A 23,049-nucleotide genomic window follows, 5' to 3' on the forward strand; every position below is an offset into this window, starting at 1 on the left:
GCGCAGTGCAGGTGACAAGAACAGGTGACCGGAGACAGTTATTCGGTATTCTCCGCTTTGAATTGTCTTGGCCACGTGACCTTTGAAAACTTGGCCGCGTCTTGCCCTCCTAGAATATTCACGCCCAATAGAGTATGTTCTTTCTTTCTTTCTTTCTTTCTTTCTTTCTTTCTTTCTTTCTTTCTGCCCGCACGTCACAAAGTTGCGACGGCGCTGCCGTCACAACTTTGTGACGTCACGCTGCTTGATGCCGTCATCGCGACGTCATCAGCAGCGTGACGTCACGAAGATGTGCGTATACGGCTGCGCTGCCGTTCCATTCCCCCCGGGCAGAAAAATGACATAGGAAATCTCTGTTACTGGCGCGCATTTTCTCGGCAGACAAAATTGACAGACGTGGTCTGGTTTTTAAAAGTCACATCTCTGCTCAGATTGTTATTTGAAGCGGCAAACTGCGGATGCGAAGAGCTGCGTCAACGAATTGTATATACGTGTAAAAAAAGAAAAAAAAAACTCGCTTGCACTTAGATTTAGAATTACAGCGAGGTGGCCCCAATTAGTTCGGAGTTCCGCGTCCCTAATATCTCCACAATTTGATATATATATATATATATATATATATATATATATATATATATATATATATATAGTTTTAACGTTTATCCATGTGCTTGTGCCTGTATACTGCACCTGTTTGTTTACATACGTGCAGCTTGTCCGTGCAAGTCCGTTTCACGAAACACTGCAGCCGAAGCTGCTAGACTTACTCTGACATAACAGACGCCGCGTTCAAAACTGAGCGTACGACGTTCGTCGCACTGCAGCCCGGTGCGTTCGTCTTCTCGTAGGTGGAGACGACAGCACGCAGCTCAGAACGCGGTGGAAGCAAGGCACGCACGGACACAGATAGTAAGCTCGTTTATTCGCCTTCACGAAAATATTACCGCACACTACGCGTATGCATAGCGTAGACGGAAGCATGGCACTGTTAAATGGCACATATATATGGCAAGTACCCTGTTCACAAAGGGCATACGTGACACAATCGTTTGGATGCTTATGTAAATGCATGCTTAAAATGCAAAACATGGCACTCGCGAATTGTGACGCGCGATAACAAAATAAAGCATTTTTTTTATCACACACAGTTTCAATGATGACAAGCAGCGAAAGTGTGTTGTATATACAGACCACAGAGGAAACGACTGACGCGAAGAAAGAGCACACTTTTGCTTGTGGAAAACTAGTTTACGCCGCGAAAGGAGAATTATTTTTGTTGATTTGTCGAAATGGGGCGTATCACAGAGGTTGTTTATTTGTACTGTTACAAAACGCTTTCGGGTACAAGCTTTGTTGGCTGTTGTGGCCACTAGCTCCAATTTCGTGGTTTGTTTTCGCAGCTGGTTTCGGTTCGTGAGAGTAGAATCTCCTCTTTCATATATATCTTCCCCCACCTTTCAGATTACTGTGGAACATTATTATTACTATTATTATTATTATTATTATTTAATGCTTAGGAGCTGTTGGCACCTTTAACTTGCGCCGGCTACTCGTTTTTTTTTTCTATCACAAATAACAAAGGCCACAGATACGAAAAAGAAAAGATCACTTGACGCCACAGTAAAGCTGAAAGTCAACTCAGAAACACAGCAACACAAAGTCCGTGGAACATATCTGCTGTATCCTATACTTTCGGTGCCCTCAGTGCGGAATGTGGCCGCATTTGGCGCTGTGTGTGTTCTTCGAGACCAATCGTCTCCTCAGTTTAACCTCAGGCATGCATAACCTGGGACTGTTTTGCCGGCAACGCACGTTTAAGGTGTTAGTGGTGGCTGTGCTTCACACATATGCTTCACGCGTAGCCATCATTAACGCCCTAATAAAGCCTACGACCTCAAAATAACTTTCAAGGAGTTGGAGCCCAAATGTAGTGACCGAAAGGAGGAGTTCATTATTGCTCTCCCAGCGTTACCTCATGTGTTACTCTTGTGTTTATTTAGGTTTATCTGCGTTGTCTGCCTAGGCTAAGGTCGACTTTATTTTTTGCGCCTAGCTATTTTAGGTAATATCTCTATTTATCATCGTCTCGTCAGCTTCGGAATCACGGAATCGTGTGGAATGCCACACACAACCGCTCGCATACTTTAAATGGTGCGTTGAGCGTGCTGCGCGCTGCAGAGGGAGGTTCCCATGACTCAGCATTTATTGGTATAGTGCAACGAAAATGCAAAGAATCGGCAGGCTTAAGTCCCGTTAAAGATCTCAGTAAATTGAAGGAAGACGTTAGTCTTTATCTAACGTTATACGCATCGTAGGACGCTGATAAAGGGGCTGCTTTTTTAGGGTCCACCTGTTTGTTCTCCATAATTAGCGGCGTTAGGAAAGAATGTGAATAGCTAAAAAAACGTGTGCTATCAAATTTAGTACGCGATATACTAATGTGTGTAGTGTGGCTTTGGCAAGCGCGTGGCAACATATATAGCCTGATACAAATGGCAACGCATATTTATAACGATTATAATTCTTATTATAACGACGGTCTTGGAAGTACAGGACGCTCTCTATAGTTTCAACCTATAGTCGGCTATAGATATAGGTGGGAGCACAAAAAATAATGAAAATTAGAGAAGACAAAAAATCACGTGGGACAACTGGCCTTCAACATTAATGGCGGGAATATTTGTTTTGTGGCCTTCATCATCCCGGGACGCTGAGAAGTATCACAAAGGTCCTTTCGACTTAATGCCGTCTGGAAGAATGCCCTTCGACGAGTACTTCATTACTAGTGATGTCGATGCAGCGCGACTTCGACCTCCGCAAATGTATTAAACCTACGACCTCCGTAAACATACGACCTCCGTAGGCGGTAAAGTGTGGCGAGCGGAGTTGCGGAGGAGTTGTCTTTCCCGATTTAAATTGATTCTAGAGCCATTCCCGTTTGTTTACGAGAACGGAACGGAATGAATCCGTAATGGTGTCCAATTCATCAGGAGTGCAACTGAGCCTATTCTACTCGGACTGGAATCGTAATAGAGCGGCTTTGTTTCCATAGGCGTTTGTTTACTTTTTTCCCCCCGGAAGCACCACGTGGACGCATTTTGGTCCAGCAATTTTTTTGCCAGAACAGGAAAAAGAAATAAACCGTCACCTTGTGGTGCCTTGACGGAATCGAAGGAATTTGCGGGAAATGTGCGGTTTTCGTTGGAATGGAAATTGTTTCGGACTTTCGGGTACAGGGAAGCTGGAGGGATGCCACTGCGTCAGTAATTTATTCCTCGGAATAAACTGCGATTGACTACCTCACCCGGCAACCTTGGTGGCGACAGCCAGGCCAAGCTATGGCAGAGGCACCTGAGCTGGCAGTGCGGTCACCCACATTGCGTTCCTCACAAGGGTGCGTATTACGTGCGAATGCGATAACACCACACCTTTTCCGAATCCCTTCTTCCGGCAACTTCGGGCCTTTCAGTGTCGTGCCGCTGATAAAATATTTTATCAAAGTTATCACACGTCTTGGGCAAATTGAAAGTGAACAAAGGTGGCACGAGTAAGTCACGCTTTCTGCCGCGTTTGAAGAGACGCGTGCACAAGATGCAAAAAAAAAAAAGGAGAAGGCGGATACAGATATTTTTTAAAAAAAGTGAGAGAGCGACAACGCGAGATTCGGAATAAGCGAAATAAGGAAAAAAAATGAGTATTTAGACAACTTTCGAGTAACTGCAGAAGCTGATAACACAATATCTTTGTGTGGCCATCAGTGCTGAAACAATCATAACTCCCAGGTGCCGTTTTTGGATGGCTAATTCACGACACACATCTAGGTAGAGCACAAATGAGCACATACACACAAAAATGTCCAAGGCAACTGGCAATAACATTGCAGCAAGCAAAATATGAGAATTAAGACATAGACCAAGGACAGTGCCGAGTATATTGTAGCAGTCTGACCTCAAACTTGGAATTTCTTTCTCGTAATTTTCTGAGAAACTAGATAACGCCGAGGTGTTTCCACTGTACGTGCCAAAATAAGCACAAAGAAAAATGCACGAAAAAGAAATTGCAGCCTAAGGCCTGGTACGAGTAGTTCTTATATAAGCAGCAAACTTCATTGTAACTATCTTTCATTAGCGCATTGAGCATAGCAGTTGCTGAGAGCACGGTAAAATAAAAGAGCAAAATATGCGTAGTCAACATTGCTTGGTAGGTGCACTTTCATCAGGTGCTTCTGTCTAACTATGAGGCAACTGATCACCTAAAAGTAGCCAGTCGAATAAATTCACAGCAAGTTACTGCTTGAACTCTGCCTTCGATTTACGACACATTGGTCGTCTTACACTGCTGACGTTCTTAAAGGTAATATGGTCCAGTCATTAATTTACTAGTGTCTGAGGCACCCGGAAAAAGAAAAAGCTAACAAACAGGAAAACACTTCAGGTTTAGCTTAACTATCAAGATTAAATTCGGCTATTGTGGCCAGAGTTGGAACTTAAACAAGGAGATAAATGCGGGAACAACGAACACTCACTTCTGTTTAAAGAAGTGTCGAGTTTACCCTAAAATTGCAATCAAAGATTGGTATATTAATGCTACCCGCAACAGGGTTCGGTACACCTGTGAGCTGTCGCAGGTGGTCGAACTCTCTGGACCTTGTACGTATGTATAGTTCTAGCACCTTTCCTGGGTATCCGACAAGAGGTTCTTCTAAATTTCCCTTTCCTATGACTTTTCTCTGCCCCCAACTAGTCGTCGTCGATCACGTTTTGTTAACTTTTCGAACAGAAGAGGTGGCAGTCATATTCAATCTTGAAGAAAGGGTACGAACACTCCAGTCGCACAGCCAAGCGAGGCCCTCGCTGCACGTTTTGTTTTTTTCTTCCTTGGACAACAAATGCGTAGCTAAAAGCTAAAACCGAAGCTTCACACAGGAACACATAACAGAGGGCCAGTAGAGGCAACGATTTGTATACATTCAAAAAAGAGTTTGTAGTGGCATTCGCTGCAAGCAACGCGAACTCCTTCAGTTCCGTCCACCCGAATACGCTTTTCCAAATAAAAGAAGCTTCCGAAGCTGCGTACCTCTGAAGCACAACGTCTGGCTGTCTCCAACAAACAGTATAGGTTTACATACTACGCGATTGTATCTGTTATTTTCTTTTGTCTTTCTCGTCAATGTTGTTGGCACTTGAGCACATGGTGACCCGAAACACAATTTGGCAAGAAAACGTCAAGAGTCCACCGATGGTGGCATCGTGCACGTGCAGTTCGCTCTGAACCGATAACACATTTTTTTTTTCTGTGTGTGTGTGAAATGGCACATGGAATTCTAGTAAGCGGCTTGATAAACAACCGTTGTTGCACTGTTATCCATGTACAGTATGATCAATTCATAAAGGGAGCACCTAACCTCTAAACGAAGTTGATAATACATGGCTGGCACATTTATTATAGCGCCCAATGTCACGTGTTAACGTATACGCGTATACGCAAGCAAAAAGCTCGTTCGTATGCTTCCGCACCAGCCGGTTATCGATGGCTGAATTACAGATGAGGTGTGCCCTTTAACATTGAACCGTACTGTACTACTTAAAACAAAACAAAAGACACACATTACGCACTGTACATAATGAATATCAGCAAAAAAAGATTTCGCGCGAGGGTGCAATCGGTGACGTGTGTGGAGACGGTGTGACCACTAGCGGTGTGACCACCAGTGACCACTAGTGGTGTGACCACTAGACGCAGGGGGGACGCGTTCACTTCTTCTTCTTCTTTCCGTAGGCGACCAGCTGGTAGTAGCCGGTGGCCGGGTTATCGTAGAATGGCTGCGCCAGCACGAGCGGCTGGGACGCCGTTAGGCCTAGCGGGTCCCCGAAGGCGTTCCAGACGGGCGCGCACGCGCGGCTGTGCCTCGGCCAGTCGGCGAAGGAGCGCACGTAGTTGCAGCGGCGCACCACCTCACCCACGCCCTGGGCCAGGGAGTCCACCGAGGCCAAATCCTGCGGGCGCAGACGCGCAAGCAGACGCGGACGCAAAACACAAAGGCATGCGTATGTCTTCTTATCACTCATTCACGTCACGTCACGTTCCACTCGAGCTTTCTATAGCGCTTCCGCGTGTCATTCGACGAAGTAAAGCTGAAGACGCGATCCTACAGCAGTGCCCCACAAACTGTTCAACTATACTGCAGTATAGTTAAACAGTTTGTGGCGCATTGCCATGGCAATGCGCCCTCTGCCCTTGTATGGGCGCCATGAGCATGGCATTGGAGAAGTGCAGGATGTTATGTGGCACAACGCTGCATAGGAAATTAGGTACGTGAGTGCACGAGAGGTTCATTTGAGGGATCGCCAGCCGTTCTTGCGCAGGCGCGAGTAAGAGCAAGCGCGAGAGAGAAAATTGGGGGGCTTTTGTTTCTTGAATATGTGACTCTGCCTATAGGCACTGTATACGGAGGAGGTTTCTTAGCGCGTGTTGAAGGCGTTTGTCCCTAGGCGTGCCGGCATTGCGGAGTGGGGTCGATTTTGTTTACGCTCGCACCCTGGATGCCCGCGCGGTAAAATAGGTGAAGCAGCAGGCACGGACGCCCGATGTGGCGACCTCTGTGTCGGACAGGCTGTCTCGCACATGCGGCGCTCATGCTAAGTCAGTCGTGGCGGATCATAGCTTGCGCCCGTAGTAGAGCCCGGGCCGCATATAGTGAAAATCTGGAAGGCAGAGTGCCTTAGCAACCGCGGTTTAACGCAAATGACTGAAAGGGCGCCGGTGACGATGACTGACCCAGCAACAGCGCCGCAGGAGCAAGAAAGTCTGTCCGACGTACCTTCAGACACGAAGTTCTGACTGGTGTTGCAGAAGTCGCGGGGCGCAGTAGTATTGGACTTAGCGTGACAAGTTGGCGGCTGGACGTAACTATATTTATTCAATCGTGTTTTTTTTACTAATTGTAACAACGTGTCATTATTTCCCGTTATTGGCGACTCCTCCAAGACACCAAAGGGGCAACGGGGACACCAAAGCTAGAACCCGGACTGGTCCGTGGGTTGGGGCTCGCCGAGGCCTGCGCGTGCCAGGGATGTAAAAGATCGGCTGTCCGCTATCGCGGGCAGCCAATTTTTTATGCGAACGCCCCCTGCCACGCTTCGGCCTCGATCCGCGGCCCCAACCCACGGACCGCCCAGCTTCCATCTTTGATCACCCCGCTACCCCTTGGGTGCCCTGAGACCCCTGCACCGCCTGCTTTACTATAACCTCAGGTGCTCGCCTAAGGCCTCCGTTTGCCGGTTACATGTGCCCTCCTGGAGCAGTGCTTGTAAAATATCCAATCTATCGCCGTGACGAATAAAGCGACCCGCAACTTATACAACACCAGTCGGAACCTTGCCCTTTAAGACCCTTGCCATTTTTAGGCTAAAAGTCTCTATTGTCTTAAAGGAACACTAAACAGCAACACTGAATATACTTGGAATTCTAAAGTATTACTTAAACAACTCTATTTGCGTAGCTTGACCGAAAGAGGTTAGAATTTTATTGCGTCCGGTATTCCGGCAAGTGCGGGCGGTTTGCCGGTTGTGCGGGGGCGTAAACGTGAGCGGCAAGATTCGCGGCGCCAGCTGGTGATGCAGAGCTCAACCACATAAACACACAGCCAATTACAATATTCTTAACTGCTGGTGTAAATTTTATACAGAGGCGTAATCGTGCTCACAATTACGCCACTGCCGAAAATTTGCATCAGCAGCAAATCAGGATATAGTGGTTTACTGCACTTTTAGCTCTATGTTTGTCTGGTTGAGTTCTACGCCACCAGGCGGCTGCACCGCTCCGGCCGCTCACGTTTACGCCCCCGAACATCCGGTAACACCCAAACCGCCCCCGTTTGCCGGAATAGCGGACACGCTAAATGTCTCTATTGACTGCCACAGCGTCTGTTCGAATTTTCCTAATTATTTACCCACAAAAGGATGATCACATTGCATTTCAACTGAATGAGAGGCTCGGCAAAGCAAGGCTTGACAAGTCTTCGTGCTCTAACGTTGCCCAAATATGAGGAAATACATCGAAATCTGTGACGTCGCACCGACGTAAGCAGGCTGCTGCTGTTTCGCGCCGCGGTGGGCAGTTCGAAAAAGGAAACTTCCGCTTTCAATTTTTTCGTTAGTAATAGACTCAGCGTGTCCGCTATTCCGGCAAACGGGGGTGGTTTGGGCCGATTGCCGGATGGTTGGGGGCGTAAACATGAGCGGCCGGAGCGGTGCAGCCGCCTGGTGGCGTAGAGCTCAACCAGACAAACACAGAGATAAAATTGCAGCAACCCACTGTATCCTGCTTCGCTACTGGTGCAAATTTTTGGCAGCGGCGTAATTATGAACACGATTACGCCACTGTCGAAAATTTACACCAGCAGCTAAGCAGAATATAGTAATTAGCTTTGTCTTTGTGTTGTTGAGCTTTGCGCCACCAGCTGGCGCCACCAATCTGGCCGCTCACGTTTACGCCCCCGCTAAACCGGCAAACCGCCCGCGCTTGCCGGAATACCGGACACGCTAAAAGTCTCTAATGACGGCACGAAGTTCTAAATGTGGGAAACGCAAGCCGACGTCACCACCATCGTTTAGTTCTTGCGCTTCTTCTGGCGTAGCAAGCTTCTTCTTACGGTATAAGAATGACCATTTTCGCTACTCCAGAAGCGTTGTTCACTACATTCAGCTTCAAAGAGTACTGATATGACATTTGCGGCTTGTAATATATGTATAGCCACAATCATAAGAAGCCAACAGACAATGAAACCAATAAAAGCACTGGAAAAAATTTTGATTTGTAGTTTTAACTGAAGTTAATAAATTATAAATAAATGGAAATGAAAGTGGATGAATATACAACTGGCCGCAGGTTGGATACGAACCCACGTCTTCGCATTACACCGGCGATGCTCTTCTTGCCAATTGAGCTACCGCGGTACTGTTTCCCGTGCACATTCTGTAATATTTATGTATGTATATACAGAACTAATCCTGGGAGGCGTCATCCAGCGCCACCACTCATGACCATGGCAATGGATGCAGCGCACCCTGTCTACCGCAGGCGTCAGTCACGTAGTACGCCAACTGAGGCCAGGCGTTTTGGGACCATCTTTAGTATCCAAATAAAGTATCTCACAGGTGTTTCCCAATCTCTGTGCTTGCTGAACGTTATCTTTCTACGTGCGACAAGAGTGTGGCAGATCTGCAATATCGAAAACCTGTGTCAGTACTCTTCTAATTTCACCTATATTAGTAAATTACCCTTCTATTACCCCTTCTACCGTAACAAGCGGCTTGGCCAACCACAAAAGTCGCAGTGGCCACGCCGCCTCGACGTTCCCGCGCCAGCCCGCCGTGACGTCATGATGACGTCACTGATCTTAAGAAAGTCTACTCGGTTCTATAGCTAATTGCTAATCGGTAAAAATATACTACATTGTACTCCAAAGAAGACAGAGATTGAACTTGACAAGTTTCACGAAATTTTACGGAGCCAACGAGGGTCTAAATAAAACAAAAATGCTTGGAAATTCATGACGTCTTACGGACGCCCCGGCAATGGAGTTTCCGCGCGAAATTTAAGAAGTTGAACTTTGACCATTTTTTTTCTGCTAGTAATCAACACACTATCTCGAAATTAACGCAAGTATATGTTTTAAGGAACGTTGTACGAGAATGAATTAATTTAGTGTCCCTTTGACTTGGTAATCTTTAGCATGCACCCCTTAAAATTTTAGTGCCCTTCGCATGCTTTCGCATGGATCGACATAATGGCATTCGTCCTTTAACGCGTTTGTTACTGTTCATTCATCCGTGAAATGCACATTCTGGACGCCGCTGCTTGTACAAAGTACTGTGCTTATATCATTCATAACAACTTATTCAGAAAGGAAGAATGTATTCGTAAATTTTGCCTCTGTTATAAGGAAGCACCTCTATATGCAGATACTGTTTGACTCATTGCGAAAAAGGCTAAGAGAGGGGGGGGGGGGGGCACTGAATCAGAATGAGAAGAATCAAACAATACTGGCATCAACTATAGCACAGCCATACTTGACAGCCCGTACGGTATGCTTGTTTTCATTTCCTTTGCTTTTATTTCTCTCTCTATTCAAGTACTATTGAATTCATTGTAAGGGGCAAAATGTTAGACGCTACGTCGACTTTAGGAAACCTAAATTTCTATTTAAATAAAATGAATTATTGAAGGTATCTCGAACTCGTCTACACCTATCTATTTATTTAATTATAGCTGGGACATTCCTCGTTCCAGAGGGCACTGCAGGCCGCATAATGATCATTCTGTGAGATGACTAAATTTTGAACGTTTGAATGACTAAGTTATGAACGATTTATTTATTTATTTACTTATTTATTTATGGACAGCAGATGCGATAGAAATGTAACTAAGCTCGTTAGGACATTATATCCACTTATGCCATTTTCTTTTGTGACAGGGTGGCGCGTACGTGTATTAAGGAATATTAAAAGCATATACGTATTCTAGCACTGGAGTGGCAATACGCTCCTGAGTCTTCAGACTTCCTTAGCGGTTTCCCCGAGACAAAAGATTAAAAATAGGCTTAGTTGGCTAAAAAAATTTTTTGAAGACAACTAGCACGTCTTTTATCTCAAATCAGAGGGACGTGCGTCACAACGCAAGCGCCGGCGATCTCGGAGGCTACATTCTCACAGGCGTTTTCGTCCCGGCACGGGGTGCCACACTAGGGCAAAGTTTATGCAAATAGCACTGTAGGAGAGCGGCATGAATAATTTGCGTGAGTGACCTTTTCTGTAAGAAAGTTCGCTAAAACCAGCCGGACCACATTTCTCCCATGGCTTTATAAGAGCAGATGTTACTAATATGACGCCGTCATTTTATGGTTCCTGCCACCCTAGCCACTTGATGTTAAAATACGATACACTTTAATTGCACCATCCGTACCAGTACCGTAGCTATAGACGACGCACGTCAATGTAAGCTTGAATCATTTAACGGTGCTGCATGGGTGTTTTCTTCAGAGTTACACCCTGTTCCACCGCACTATACAGGGAGTCGGTCAGCACTGATTGTTACTATAGGCTGTCTGACATAACATTTACCGGAGGTTGTATCTTGTGCCGACTTTTTTTATCCTGCTGAATCGATAATTTTCTTATCAACCGTTCAGTACAGTGGGCGATGCCTGGGATAGCGGGTGCGCAGCTGCTTCGTGCGAGCCAATTCTTCCCGCAAGAAAATTTGTATGCATATGCAGTAAAGGAACACTAAACCAATTTTGAATGGTTGAACATTCTTTCGCAAGTCTGTCTGAACTTCATGGTTATATTGCGCTTAGTCTTACACTGACGATATTAAGTGAAGGGCAGGACGTGGACGTACGTAGCGCAAGTACGTCCACGTCCTATCCCTCACTTAATATCGTCAGTGTAAAACTAAGCGCAAAATAACCATGAACGTTCACCAACTAGCCCCCTTCATTGCTTTACTAAATGTCTGAACTTCGTTGGCGTTAACAAGGGCCAATTATTAGCCGGTAATATGCAGGCCAACCTTTCTTTGTCAAATTTCTATTCTTCCCCATTCCCTCGCCCCAAATGTAGGGTTGCCAACCGGGCACGTCCTTGGTTAACCTCTCTACCTTTCTCTATACGTCTTTCTCTCTTTCGCGCCCTTGCACTCACCTTTGACGTAAGTGCGACATCATGAATTTCTGTTATGGGGCATTGTTCTCGTAAAAGAAAAAAAAAGGAAGAAAGAAAAGAAGGAAAAAAAAAAGAAAGTATTTGAACTCAGTACTGATTACACTCCAATGCAATGTATATACTTACTTTGGAAGATAACCAGCAGTAGAGCGCACTTAAGTGCTATAGCCTACAGAGTGCCGACTTTGGGTGCACAGTTAACGTTGCTCTGCGCGCGTGCACGTCAACTCTGCCATTTAATTTCCTCCCAAGACTGCTGTGAGTTTGTGGATGACAATGGCCTTTGCTCTGACCGTACTGGAACGAACAATAGTCGGACGTGCGAGTCCTATAGGCGCGAGAAAAGCATCCAGCACCTGCTGCGCATCCAACCTTGGTACGACGTCCGACGTCTCCCTCTCGCCAGACAAGCTTAAACAGGCCGGACTCCAGGCTATCTTCCCGGAGTCAGAAATGCAGGGATTGTGGGACCTTCCGTCGCTGGCGCAGAAAGCTATTCGCGCAATAATAGTGCCGCTCTTGAAGCGCACCGGCCTGAGTGGCCGTTTACAGTCCCCCTTGTGCATATCCCGTCGTGCGCGCAGGACTACTTCCCTCTCTCCCGTTCTTTCTCTTCCCCATTACCCTTACCCCTTGTGTGTAGGGTATCAAACCGGAAAGTCGTCTGGTTGACCCCCGTGTGTTTCCTATATTCTTGCGTTCTTTTCATTTCCCCTTCCTCCTCGCCCGTGTAGGGCAGCAAACCAGGGCCGGTATATAGCAGGGATTCCTTTCGCGCGATTATATTCTATCCTTATCATCTTAAATTCCCGAGCGGCTGATTGTGGAGATAACGTCGACGGAGCACCGCTCAGGTCACTGGAGTAGCGCGAAAAGGAATAGCGTTGGAGCAGAATCGCTACATTATTCCGCCCCAGGCACTGCCTGGTTAACCTTCCTGCCGCTATTCTTTCTCTGTTGAATATAATGTAATCGATATTTACAAATTACAGAATTAATTAGACGCGATAAGACGCCGCTAAGATACCTGGCACCACACAGAGCTGGTGCGGGCATTGGAAAGGTGGCGTTGCTGCCTCTTTTTTTTTCTTTTTTGATAAGGCAGGATTCATCTGATGTTTAAGTTACGAAAGCTCCGCACGCGATAAAGCTTAAGTTACTTTGAATTTAACGTTGATTTAAAGTGAGAATTGTGTAGTCTTTTGATTCGTTCGTGGCATAGAATAGAAATTGAAAAACTGGGGAGGTGGCCAGTAATGACGTCATTGCTGCTAACCGACCATAGCGCCGGGTTTCTTTTGCGCACCAAACATAACATGCTTCTCTTTATCGCGGTTCAAACGTTCTACTATGTATATGATGCAGACCTGTCGATTGGCGCTCAGCAACCACCTTGTAACTTTCGCTAGTGAGTGCACATGCATTGCAAATTTTAATATCTATAGTTCCGTAATGTGAGGCAGAGGGAACGCAATACGTATTTTTGCTTTATATGGGTACGAGGCAAATGGTCAGATGCTGTTTAGCACGCCTTGGGCAAAGGCGTCGAAAGCATGATCCCCATGCTTGGACGCCCACGGCTTCTCATACCTGGATTCACAACCGCCACAGCTTGTCTGTATATATATGCATTGGGGATTTTAACGGAAATCTGTCTCGCCGCTTGATACACTGGACTGGCAAGTTTAGCTACAAGCATACATTTAGTTTGCAAGGGGTTTCAGCCTACCGGAGCCCTCTGGGAACACCTGGCGACGGAGGAACTCCTGGGAACGCGACACTTGCTCGGGAAGCGAAGACTCCAGGGAACCTCCAATGAACCCTTGGTCCCGCAGGTACGATTGTGGGTCGGGAACAGGCAAGCGCTCGGGATCAGGAAACTTCTCGGGACCAGTGTTACGCTGGGGGCCTTCGGGAAAGCGCTGGGGGCCACGGGACTGTTGGGGAGTAAGGAATTGCTCGGGTCCTTGGAAGCCTTGTGTCCGCGAGTTGCCTCGTGGGCGCTGCCGGTGACCAGCGGGCACTGCGAAGTCCTCCGGACTGGGTACACTTTCGTGGTGAGGAAATTCTTCGGGACGATTAGGGCCTCTGGGAGTATGACCGGAAGGGGAGTTGCCATAGGAGAGATCTGGTTGGCCCTGGAAGCCTTCCTCGTCGCGAGTGCCCGGGCGTCGTCGCGGCGGGGAGTCGTCATCGTGTCGGGAACGATGACCGGAAGTGGGGGTTCCTCGGGAAAACTCGGGTCTGCCAAGAAAGCCTTCCTCGTCGCGATTGCCCGGGCGTCGTCGCGGCGGGGAGTCATCGTCGTGTCGGGAACGATGACCGGAAGTGGGGGTGCCTCGGGAAAACTCGGGTCTGCCAAGGAAGCCTTCCTCGTCACGACTGCCCTGACGTCGCGGCGGGGAGTCGTCGTCGGGTCGGGGACGACGTCCGGAAGAGGGTGACTCACGGTCTCGGTCCCGGGGCCGCGAGGATTCTCCCGGACGCGAGGGCGACTCTCCGCGGGACCGGGAAGGACCACGATCGTTTCGGGAAGGGTCGCGGGGCCCGTCATCATTTCGGGGGAAGTCACGGGGGCGCGAGGAGCCTCCGCCGTCTACTCGCGGGTAGTCTCGGCCTGGCTTGGGTCGGGAACCTCGGGGACCAGAGGAGGAGGAGGAGGAGGAGCCTCCGGGTCGCGAACTCCCTTGGGGCCGGGACGAGGGACGACCTCCGTGCTGCTGGCGCCGGTTTCCGCCTCGGTCAGCGTTAGGTTTGCGATTCGGGTTCTGAGTGGTAATCAAGGGGTGCGTGGGGTTTGGTGAAAGAAAGTCGGACAGGGTTTTGGACCGACGCAAACAAGGATCAAGACTCCGCCAGGCTACAAGAAGCATTACGTAGCACGGACCTGGCGGAGCAGCTCTGGGCCGTCCAGCGAGCCCACGATGCGGCCAGGGAGCTACAACTCCCGGTCCCAACGTGGGAGTAGCCCGCTCTATGGGACCTTGCGTCCCGTAGCTCGCAGGACCTTTCATTAAAGTTATTCAATCCGATCCAATGGACCGACGCCTGCAAATCCGTTTTCTTTTTTGGCTCACATGTACTGTGATCACAATCAAATACGTACTGAATTTTTATGGAGGGCAAGCAGTACTGTCAATGCGGCGCGGCAAGAGTACCTGAATAGGTTACATTAAGCATATCATCAAAGGGGAAGGGCGAAGGATGGTGGCTGCTCAAGCATTAGCGAAGATGGTGGCTGCTGAAGCATTAGACAAACAGACGGAGTAATAAATGTGTCATTATCGCAGTTTATCGTGATTGTTGAATGTGTTTTTTTTTTTCTGCTTGAACTTGCGATAAAAATGCCAGAACTGCGCGTGAAGTTCTGCGACAGCGTGTCCACTTGGAGGATGTCAAACCTCCGGGCCACCTTCTTCAGAACGCGGGACTCGTGCACTCCTCACAAAGTGTTTGTGCCGCCTGCCAGAAGACGCGTTGGCTTAACTTGCTTTAGAGCTTGCGCTGCCAAATGCCGGCATCGACGTCAACGCCGACACGTCCACTTCTCTTTGTGCTGTGTGTATCTTGCATCAATCTTGCGTATACGATTCTACGCCCCGCCAGGACACCCTGACCGGGCTGAGAAAGGAAGACGCGCGGAACCGCTGGCATATTGGCCCCGGTTTTCGCTGTCGCATTTCTGAGGTAAGTTGCTTGAACAGCGGCGACCAGCTTATCTGACAAAAAAAAAATATGTTGAAGCAGAGGCCTCCTATAAACACAAAGATATGGTATCGCACCAGTCTTCCCACACTCTATAGAAAGAATGGCGCGAAGCCTGTGTGCCCGCATTTGCGGAAAAAAAGCTAATTTACGGGGTTTTACGTACCAAAACAACTGCCTGATAATGAGGCACGCCGCAGTGGGGATTTGGACCACCTGGGGTTCTTTAACGTGCTCCTAAAATCGAAGTACACTGGCGTTTTCGCCCCCGTCGAAACGCGGCCGCCGTGAGCGGGATTCGATCCCGCGCCTTCGTGCTCAGCAGCCCAACACCATAGCCACTACACAACCACGGCGGGTGCCCTTTCGGCGACGTCGACGAAAATGAGACAGCGCGTGGCACCCACGCGTGTAATGCTCGGTTACTACTTTCGTGTGTAGCCGTGCACAGCTTTCTACGCCGATTGCACCTGCGAGCGTCTATCTTCTCTTACTCTTAAAGAAGGGTGTCGTTCAGTTCGAATGCTCTTCGTCGGCTGTCGAGGGCAAGCCCCAGCTCGAGGGTGGAGTGAACACAGTACTCCCCAATTTGCTTCGCTCGCTGCCGTGGTCTTTCGATGTAGAGGCCACAAGACCTGAGCGCGGAACATGCTCCTGCTCACGCGAACTTACCCTAAATCTCTCGTCGAAGCCGGACTCGCTGAAGATGGCGTAGGAGTCGTCGGCGTCCTGGAGCTGAAAGTCAGAGAGAGCGAGTCCTTCGGAACAACGTCCAAAGAAAAAAAAAAAGAAAAATCTCTACGGCGCAGAGCTGTACATGTCAGCTGCAGTGTCCTGCCAGGCGCGATGTTAAGTTGTCAAACTTGAACCGTGGTTGATGTATACAGATGGCAGCGCAATCGCATTAACGGCACCGACTTACCATTGGAGGAGACCGTCCTGATCATTCACCGCACGTATTCGTGCACCCTTCAACACGAAATCCTAACGTGACATGCAGGTAACCTTATGCAACTAAGAATGCTGTCTACGTGGCAACGACGCGTCGAACCCGCCTCCATTTTTTTCGCTGCAAGATACTCTCGTTTTAAAGGTCACTTAAAAGCGATTCAAGTATAGTTGCCGCGACGAGGCTGGATGCCATGCATAGAACTCGTTTCGGACCTGACGACGTGTGTATACCGCATGGCGTGGAAAGGTCTCATTGGGAAACAAAAATATATTTAAAAGCTACAGCGCATTAAATCTTGGCCAACCGTATCCAGAGTCCCCTTGTTTATCGCTTAACCTTTTCGTACTATAATTTCTTCATAGCTGCTTTTAAATTCCAATGCTTTCTGTATCTGCACGCTTGCATCGCTCATTTTGGGAAGAAGGACATTACGCCTTGCTAAAATACGCTCAATCGTTTTCCGCGCATTAATGCGATCCTCAAGCACCATCTGAATTGTCAAACTTTTACCCGTACCACTTTGTCCCCAAGCAGCCAGTCATATTGTCTCAAAAGCTACAAACGCGATGCCCCTGGAGCCGTAACAAACGTGACGCATGCAGGCCTCTCCAAAGACTGCCACGATGCAGCCGCAGCCTTTGTCCCTTCCGCTTCGGCTATACCTTGTGTTTCGTTTAATATATACACTGTTCCCTCTGACGCCAACTCTACTGGAGAATACGTCGAACGGTACTGCGATAACGCGGCTGAGCGTTATCGCTACCTCTTGCTACGAGCTCTCATTCATACGGCCGCTTCGGGGAGTCACGTACGCCCACGGTCGCAGCCCTATATCGCACCTTGCTTCGATCAACGACGGCTGCTGTGCCGCAGAGCACGCTCGACACAGGATGTTTCACGCCGGTCGTGCAGCGTGCTTCCGTATCGCATCGGATTTTCGTCGACCGGAGGCACAACGCACGGCGCGTGTGTCCCGCGCAGGAACTCGGAGAGGAACGGAAAACAACGCTATCTCCCGCCGTCTTCCTTCCGGCCGCCACTGAGTGAGGCGTGAGCGCGCAAAGGTCACTAGATCGCCGAAACGAGTGCGGTGTCTGGGCTTCGATCTGCCTGTGACGCCACGTTCGCGCTGTATGGTATACACATGCTTTTTAATGAAAAACGAAGAGAGTACTGGATGCTGGTTCTAAATGATTGACTCAAGTATGCTTATCGTGCATGTGACTCCATTCTGGACGAAGTACACGGACAAACTGAGACTGATTAACAGTGGTCGAAGAAGGGATGTCCGTGGAGTCGACGTTTCGGCAACGAGACTTAATCGTCTTCGTTAGTTGTCCTGACAGGGACCCCTTCTTCCACTTCTGAAAGTTTCCGACTTCGTTTAGCCGACTCTCGGCAACCCCTTTATATAACCTTCCAGGGCATGTAAATCGGGCCCTTTGACACACTTTTTTTTTTTCCTTAGGGTATGCAGGAAATGCGAGATCCGGGGACGGTTGCTGCAAGTGCACACAACATAGGTAACTTCGTTTCTCCGGAATCAGGACAGCGCAGTGATTAGGTGCAACTTGTTTTAAATCTCGCGCTTCGTATAGCCTATCCCTTACGCCAGCTTACAGTGAGATAGGGGCCGCATGCTTTACTTAAAATACTTTAAAAAAACACACATCTCCGCAAGTGTGGCGTGTTTAAAACAGGCCTGCTGATATCTACAAAGGGACACGCGGCCTCACGTCGGCCGCGTCGGCGGCGGTTTCCGATGCGCACATATGTTGCGCTGTCTAGGCGACCGAAGCCACTGACCTCACAATCACGTGGCAGGAGGTGCGCATCGGGAAATCTAGTGGCAGCGGCGCAGCTGCACAGTGTTGTTTATCACCTATCGTTTGTTGCAATCCCTCCCTCCCACCCTCCGCACCTACAAAAGCCTGCCAACGGGCAAAAAGAAAGTAAACCACGCAGGGTTGCATATAGTGCATAAATATCGTGCAAGTGGCTCAATTCAGGACTTTCATGGTCCGCATAACGACTCCGTCCATGACGTCATTGTATGTCTTGTTGTGTACTCCTTACCCAATCGATGTGTTGAGGTTGAGGGAACTACGATTGAAAAACTACTCTCGACTCCACCTCTCATGCGCAAATTATCCCCCCCCCCCCATGTTTCCCAGAAACCCTTCGAATTTAATGTATACACGCAAATCCTGGCATTAATCGCATTAGAACAAAACGTACTGCGTTACGAAGCAAAACCACGTCTCTTGTCGTGAATAACATAAACAACCGAGAGAGGGAAAGTACACACAAACACACACTGCCAACACTGAACTGCATAGCGCCGTGCCCCACATAAGCCAATAAACCACAGCCTGTCTGGACATGTCAGGGAGGAAAAGAACCCAGAGAGCAGAGAAGTGTGAAAGGAAGAACCGAAACCGAGATGCGTTCGTGCAGCGAGCTGTAATCCGCAGTCCCCCTGCAAAGCAAACCACGTGACCCCCTCCGCTGCAGAGCACAGTTCTTGCGGCACTGACTACACCGCCGCAGAAGGACAACGGAACAGACGACACACTCAACAGGAAAAGAAAAGAGCTGCTGACAATACGCACCAGAGAGGCATGTCTTAAAGAAGCCCTGAAAGACATTGCAAAACATGGCAAATAAACCCGGTAGAAAGTGCTTTCCTGAATAGCTGAGGCAAAATTTTATTTCAGTATTCGCAGCAGGAACTCTACAGTTTCACTCAAAAAACGGCCTGCTCTTTCCTTAAACTTCTTATAACGCCCGCCTTTTTTTTCCCTTTTCCTGGCTTATCGTGACGCACCAGTAAAAATGATAACTATACTGGCCTTTTATGACGTCGCGGTTGGTCCAGCAAAACCCCAAATTTCACTTATAACGCGGTGCTACTCTCTGGTGAAGATAAAAAATATTTCTGTGTCGATACCGCCGTTGCTATTGCTTCCGAGTTACGGTGGTGCTGCGAATTATCTCGGAGGCTATGCCGATACCAGAGCTCAGCTCATGTGAGATGCACTCGAAAACGCTCTGTTAGGAAAGTCTTGTGGGGTGACGCGTCCTAATGTACCTTATAAAGCTTTGCGAGGCCACTTAAAAAAAAAAATTATGGGGTTTTACGTGCCAAAACCACTTTCTGATTATGAGGCACGCCGTAGTGGAGGACTCCGGAAATTTGGACCACCTGGGGTTCTTTAACGTGCACCTAAATCTAAGTACACGGGTGTTTTCGCATTTCGCCCCCATCGAAATGAGGCCGCCGTGGCCGGGATTCGATCCCGCGACCTCGTGCCCAGCAGCCCAACACCATAGCCACTGAGCAACCACGGAGGGTTGAGGCCACTTTAAAGGAAGCACGCTGGTCATTAGAGAGCTATGGTTGGTCGAGCCTTTCTTTGTTGTGCATTACGTCGCACACCGGGACGAATTATACAGGCCGCGGTGTTTGTTTTCTTTTTTTTTTCCGCTTAGAAACACGGACTCGGTCTGTTCACAGCTGGTCTCTTGAACACGTTATTCATTTTACAGCAAGATCCCTACATAAAATGTTGAGCATTCTTGGTGTCCGTTGTCTGTCGCAGTTATAATAAATAAGAGAGAGAGAGGAAAGGCAGGGAGGTTAACCAGATGCGAGTTTTCGGTTTGCTACTCTGCACTGGGGTGGGGGAAATAGGGGTTGGAAAGAGGGCAAGTCGCAGCTATGGTGACCCGTTGTAGTACTGTGCCTAGTGTGACACACGCTAAAGAACTGTAAACGCGTACTGATGTGACTGTACATTAACCGCATTTACGAAAGGTTTGCCGAAGTCTGTCCTTTTGCTTCTTTGAGTGCTTATTTGAACTCGTGGTCTCTCTGCTTGGAGGAAATCCCAGTCTCAAAGCGGACGAACGCACACAATCCATGACTTGCCTGTCTATTATAGGTAAAATGCTATCGCATTGTCCGTTTTTAGAGCTAAACGAAGGTGACGCAGAAGAAAGTACGAGAAGTACCGTATTCCACCGCGTATAACTCAACGCATCGTCTATTCCCCTTCTGACCTTCACAAGCGCAACCAGGACACAAATTCACGGCGCACAATCGTGGAACGCTAGCACCCCCAGCCCCATCGCCTCTTTTCTCTCTCTTTTTAAATTTTTTTTTACGTCGATCCGATATGGGATGGCCGCTATCCAAAAAGGGTCGACTTGTAAGCCGTGATGTATGGAGTGAAGAAGGAAGAGCCGTGCACACAACAATTCGTCAAACGAACATGTCCTTTATTGCGGAATAAATATAAACTTTGTTTTTATTTGATGCGATGCTATAGTTCTGCCCTTTCTTTCGCATTCCTTTCTTCTTTTATTTTTCCCTCGCTCAAAACGGTGAACAACAAGCGACCAGGCACAAACGGAGGCCGAAGGGAAGGACGCCACATGTGTAACAAGTTTCGTGCGGCATGTATAATAGTACATACGCCTCTCTTTTTTTGACATGAATTCCTTCAAATAACGCGCGAGATAGCCTCAAATCGAGTAGTTTTTGATTGGCACAGCTCGTATACAGCGGGTGCGAGGGCGCATGTCGTCGCTTTCCTCATTGAATTCGCACATCTCGCAGGTACGTCACCGAATTTCCTACAATTACTAGAGGGGGCGCGGGAGCTGTGATCGTTCGGCGACCGTGATTATAATGGCTAGTGTACATGGACTTGTCTTATCTTCGTGCTTGAGGCTTCAGATGTTATTGTGGCTTCGTTTATTACGCCTTTATCTGGGCCTAAAGCGAACTATGTTTCAAAGCAATTTATACTTCCTTTTTTTTTTCATGCAGAGGTTAATAAGGCTCTGCAAGCACGCATAATCGCTGCTATAATTGGACTAGTTAAGCTTGTCCACGCGTCCGCAACGTAACGGTTTCAATATCGGGCTTCTGTGCTAGAGGTCCTGTGTTCGAATCCTACCGTCGGACGATTTTCATTACGTTTACTTTATTATTTATAACGCAGTACTTTTCTTAAACATGACCCCTTTGCGACGCCACCAAGCCATTTAAAGCCGGAAGGACGATGCTTAGGCGAATCCTTGTACTACCCATCATTCGCATGCTGGATGAATCCCTCTGTTCGCAGCTCCCGTAGACACTAGCGCCACAGTCCCCTCTACTAATTGTATGAAACTCTACATCGCAGATGACGTCAGCGTTACGAAAGCGTCCAATGCCTTCGCTGCTGCAGCCGGCTGCCCTCAGACATTTATAAAGAACTCAAAAAAGCATGTTGCGAAAACTTCTCGATTTAAGGTTAGCTCGTTTGAGATACTGCTGCTGCGGTATTTACGAAATATTTCTCAATGGCGGTTCACTCAACAACATCATAACTGCGTAAACGTAGACAAAACAAGGCGCGTTGCTCTATGCCGGAGCGTGCAATTAAATAACCACTACAAGGTCAACAACAGCAACAACGATAACAACAACAATCAACACCGGACGAAGTATGATCTGTAAGGGAAAAACGAAATGACTTGTTGCGACGGAGACGCCAGGAACTGAGAGCACATATGCGTAACGCGACTACGCTGCCCATGCGCAACAACGCGACACAAGCGTACGGGCCCGCTCACAAGTGCGTGTTACACACGAGGAGGCACGGCTGCTGACATCTGAGAAATCGCGAGCCCGTCGCGCAGCTTCATTGACTGCAACTCACCGAAGTTATCAGATGTCTAAGAAAATATCTGGCAAGGCGATATATGTAAGACGTAGCTGAACGGCGAAGCGATTAACACAAGTATTTGTATGTTGAGCGTCAACCGCATTACGACAAGAACGCTAGCCAATCGGCTGCCCTCACAAAAAACGCAAAAAAAAAGCAAACAAAATGGCAAGCCTCCATTTTGCTACAACGCTAAACTCTCGCATTAACTTTCGGCGGCAACACAACAACTGAACGCTCACGAAGACCGCAAGGAGACCTCCATGCCACTCGGGCGAAGAACTAAATCTACACGACTACATGTTCTTGCGCGATGAATTGAGGGAGCAGCGCATAGTTCTTGACGCAAACGTCAAGGGAGAGGGCACTCGATGCACCACTTTCACGTTTGTCGCAAGAAAGCAGTTTACGTGGCAACGTTTCTTTTGAACTTTACCGCGTGACTCCTCCTTCAAAACAAGCGGTCAACGTACGCGTAGAAATAAAACAAAAGCTCAAGCGGAAGCCTGCGTTTAGGTATAGAGTGGACAACCAGAGCAACTCTCTTGGTGCTGTAACAACGGCAGGTGCTGCTTGCACCGTCGGATGTCTTAAAAGTTCAGTAACAAAGCTCACTCAGCTGACAACTGGATGAGCATCATGTCTTGGCAAACCAATGTCGTTTTGCACCCGTTCCGTTTCGCCATTTCTGCGCTATAACAGCATGATGGCATGGCAACGCACGTGGTTGCACTGGAAGTTGCTTCCGGTAACAGTTTAGTCAATATTACTATATACACGGCACCAAATAGCCTCTGCCAGAAAACACAACATTCACGCCTCGGGGGCTTATTATCTCTCTATACAATAGCTGGCACTGCGTGCACTGCTTTTCTTTCTTTCTTTTTCGTTTTCTCATCCTTTTTTTTTTTTTTTTACTCCTCGTCAGTGCACAACGCGGACGCGTCAG

At 48.1% G+C, this 23,049-nt stretch overlaps 1 protein-coding gene across 3 annotated transcripts in view; it reads right to left on the bottom strand.

Annotated features, from left to right (window-relative positions):
• Positions 1-899: 899 nt before the first annotated feature.
• The window catches only part of LOC142575501 (carbonic anhydrase-like), a 151,605-nt gene continuing 129,455 nt past the window's right edge, over positions 900-23,049 (bottom strand). The window contains exons 8-10 of one of the 3 annotated variants that reach the window (XM_075684911.1): positions 16,104-16,166; positions 13,456-14,494; positions 5,855-5,996 (exon numbers count right to left, since the gene is read on the bottom strand). In XM_075684911.1, the coding sequence (XP_075541026.1) occupies positions 5,956-5,996; positions 13,456-14,494; positions 16,104-16,166 (1,143 nt within the window). In that variant the 3' untranslated portion in view covers positions 5,855-5,955. Of the gene's footprint in view, positions 5,997-13,455; positions 14,495-16,103; positions 16,167-23,049 lie in introns of all 3 variants that reach the window. The other 2 variants (XM_075684913.1, XM_075684912.1) reach the window with 2 other exon arrangements.

The sequence above is a fragment of the Dermacentor variabilis genome, chromosome 3 (genome assembly GCF_050947875.1).
Source record: "Dermacentor variabilis isolate Ectoservices chromosome 3, ASM5094787v1, whole genome shotgun sequence".
Taxonomy (NCBI): Eukaryota; Metazoa; Arthropoda; class Arachnida; order Ixodida; family Ixodidae; genus Dermacentor; species Dermacentor variabilis.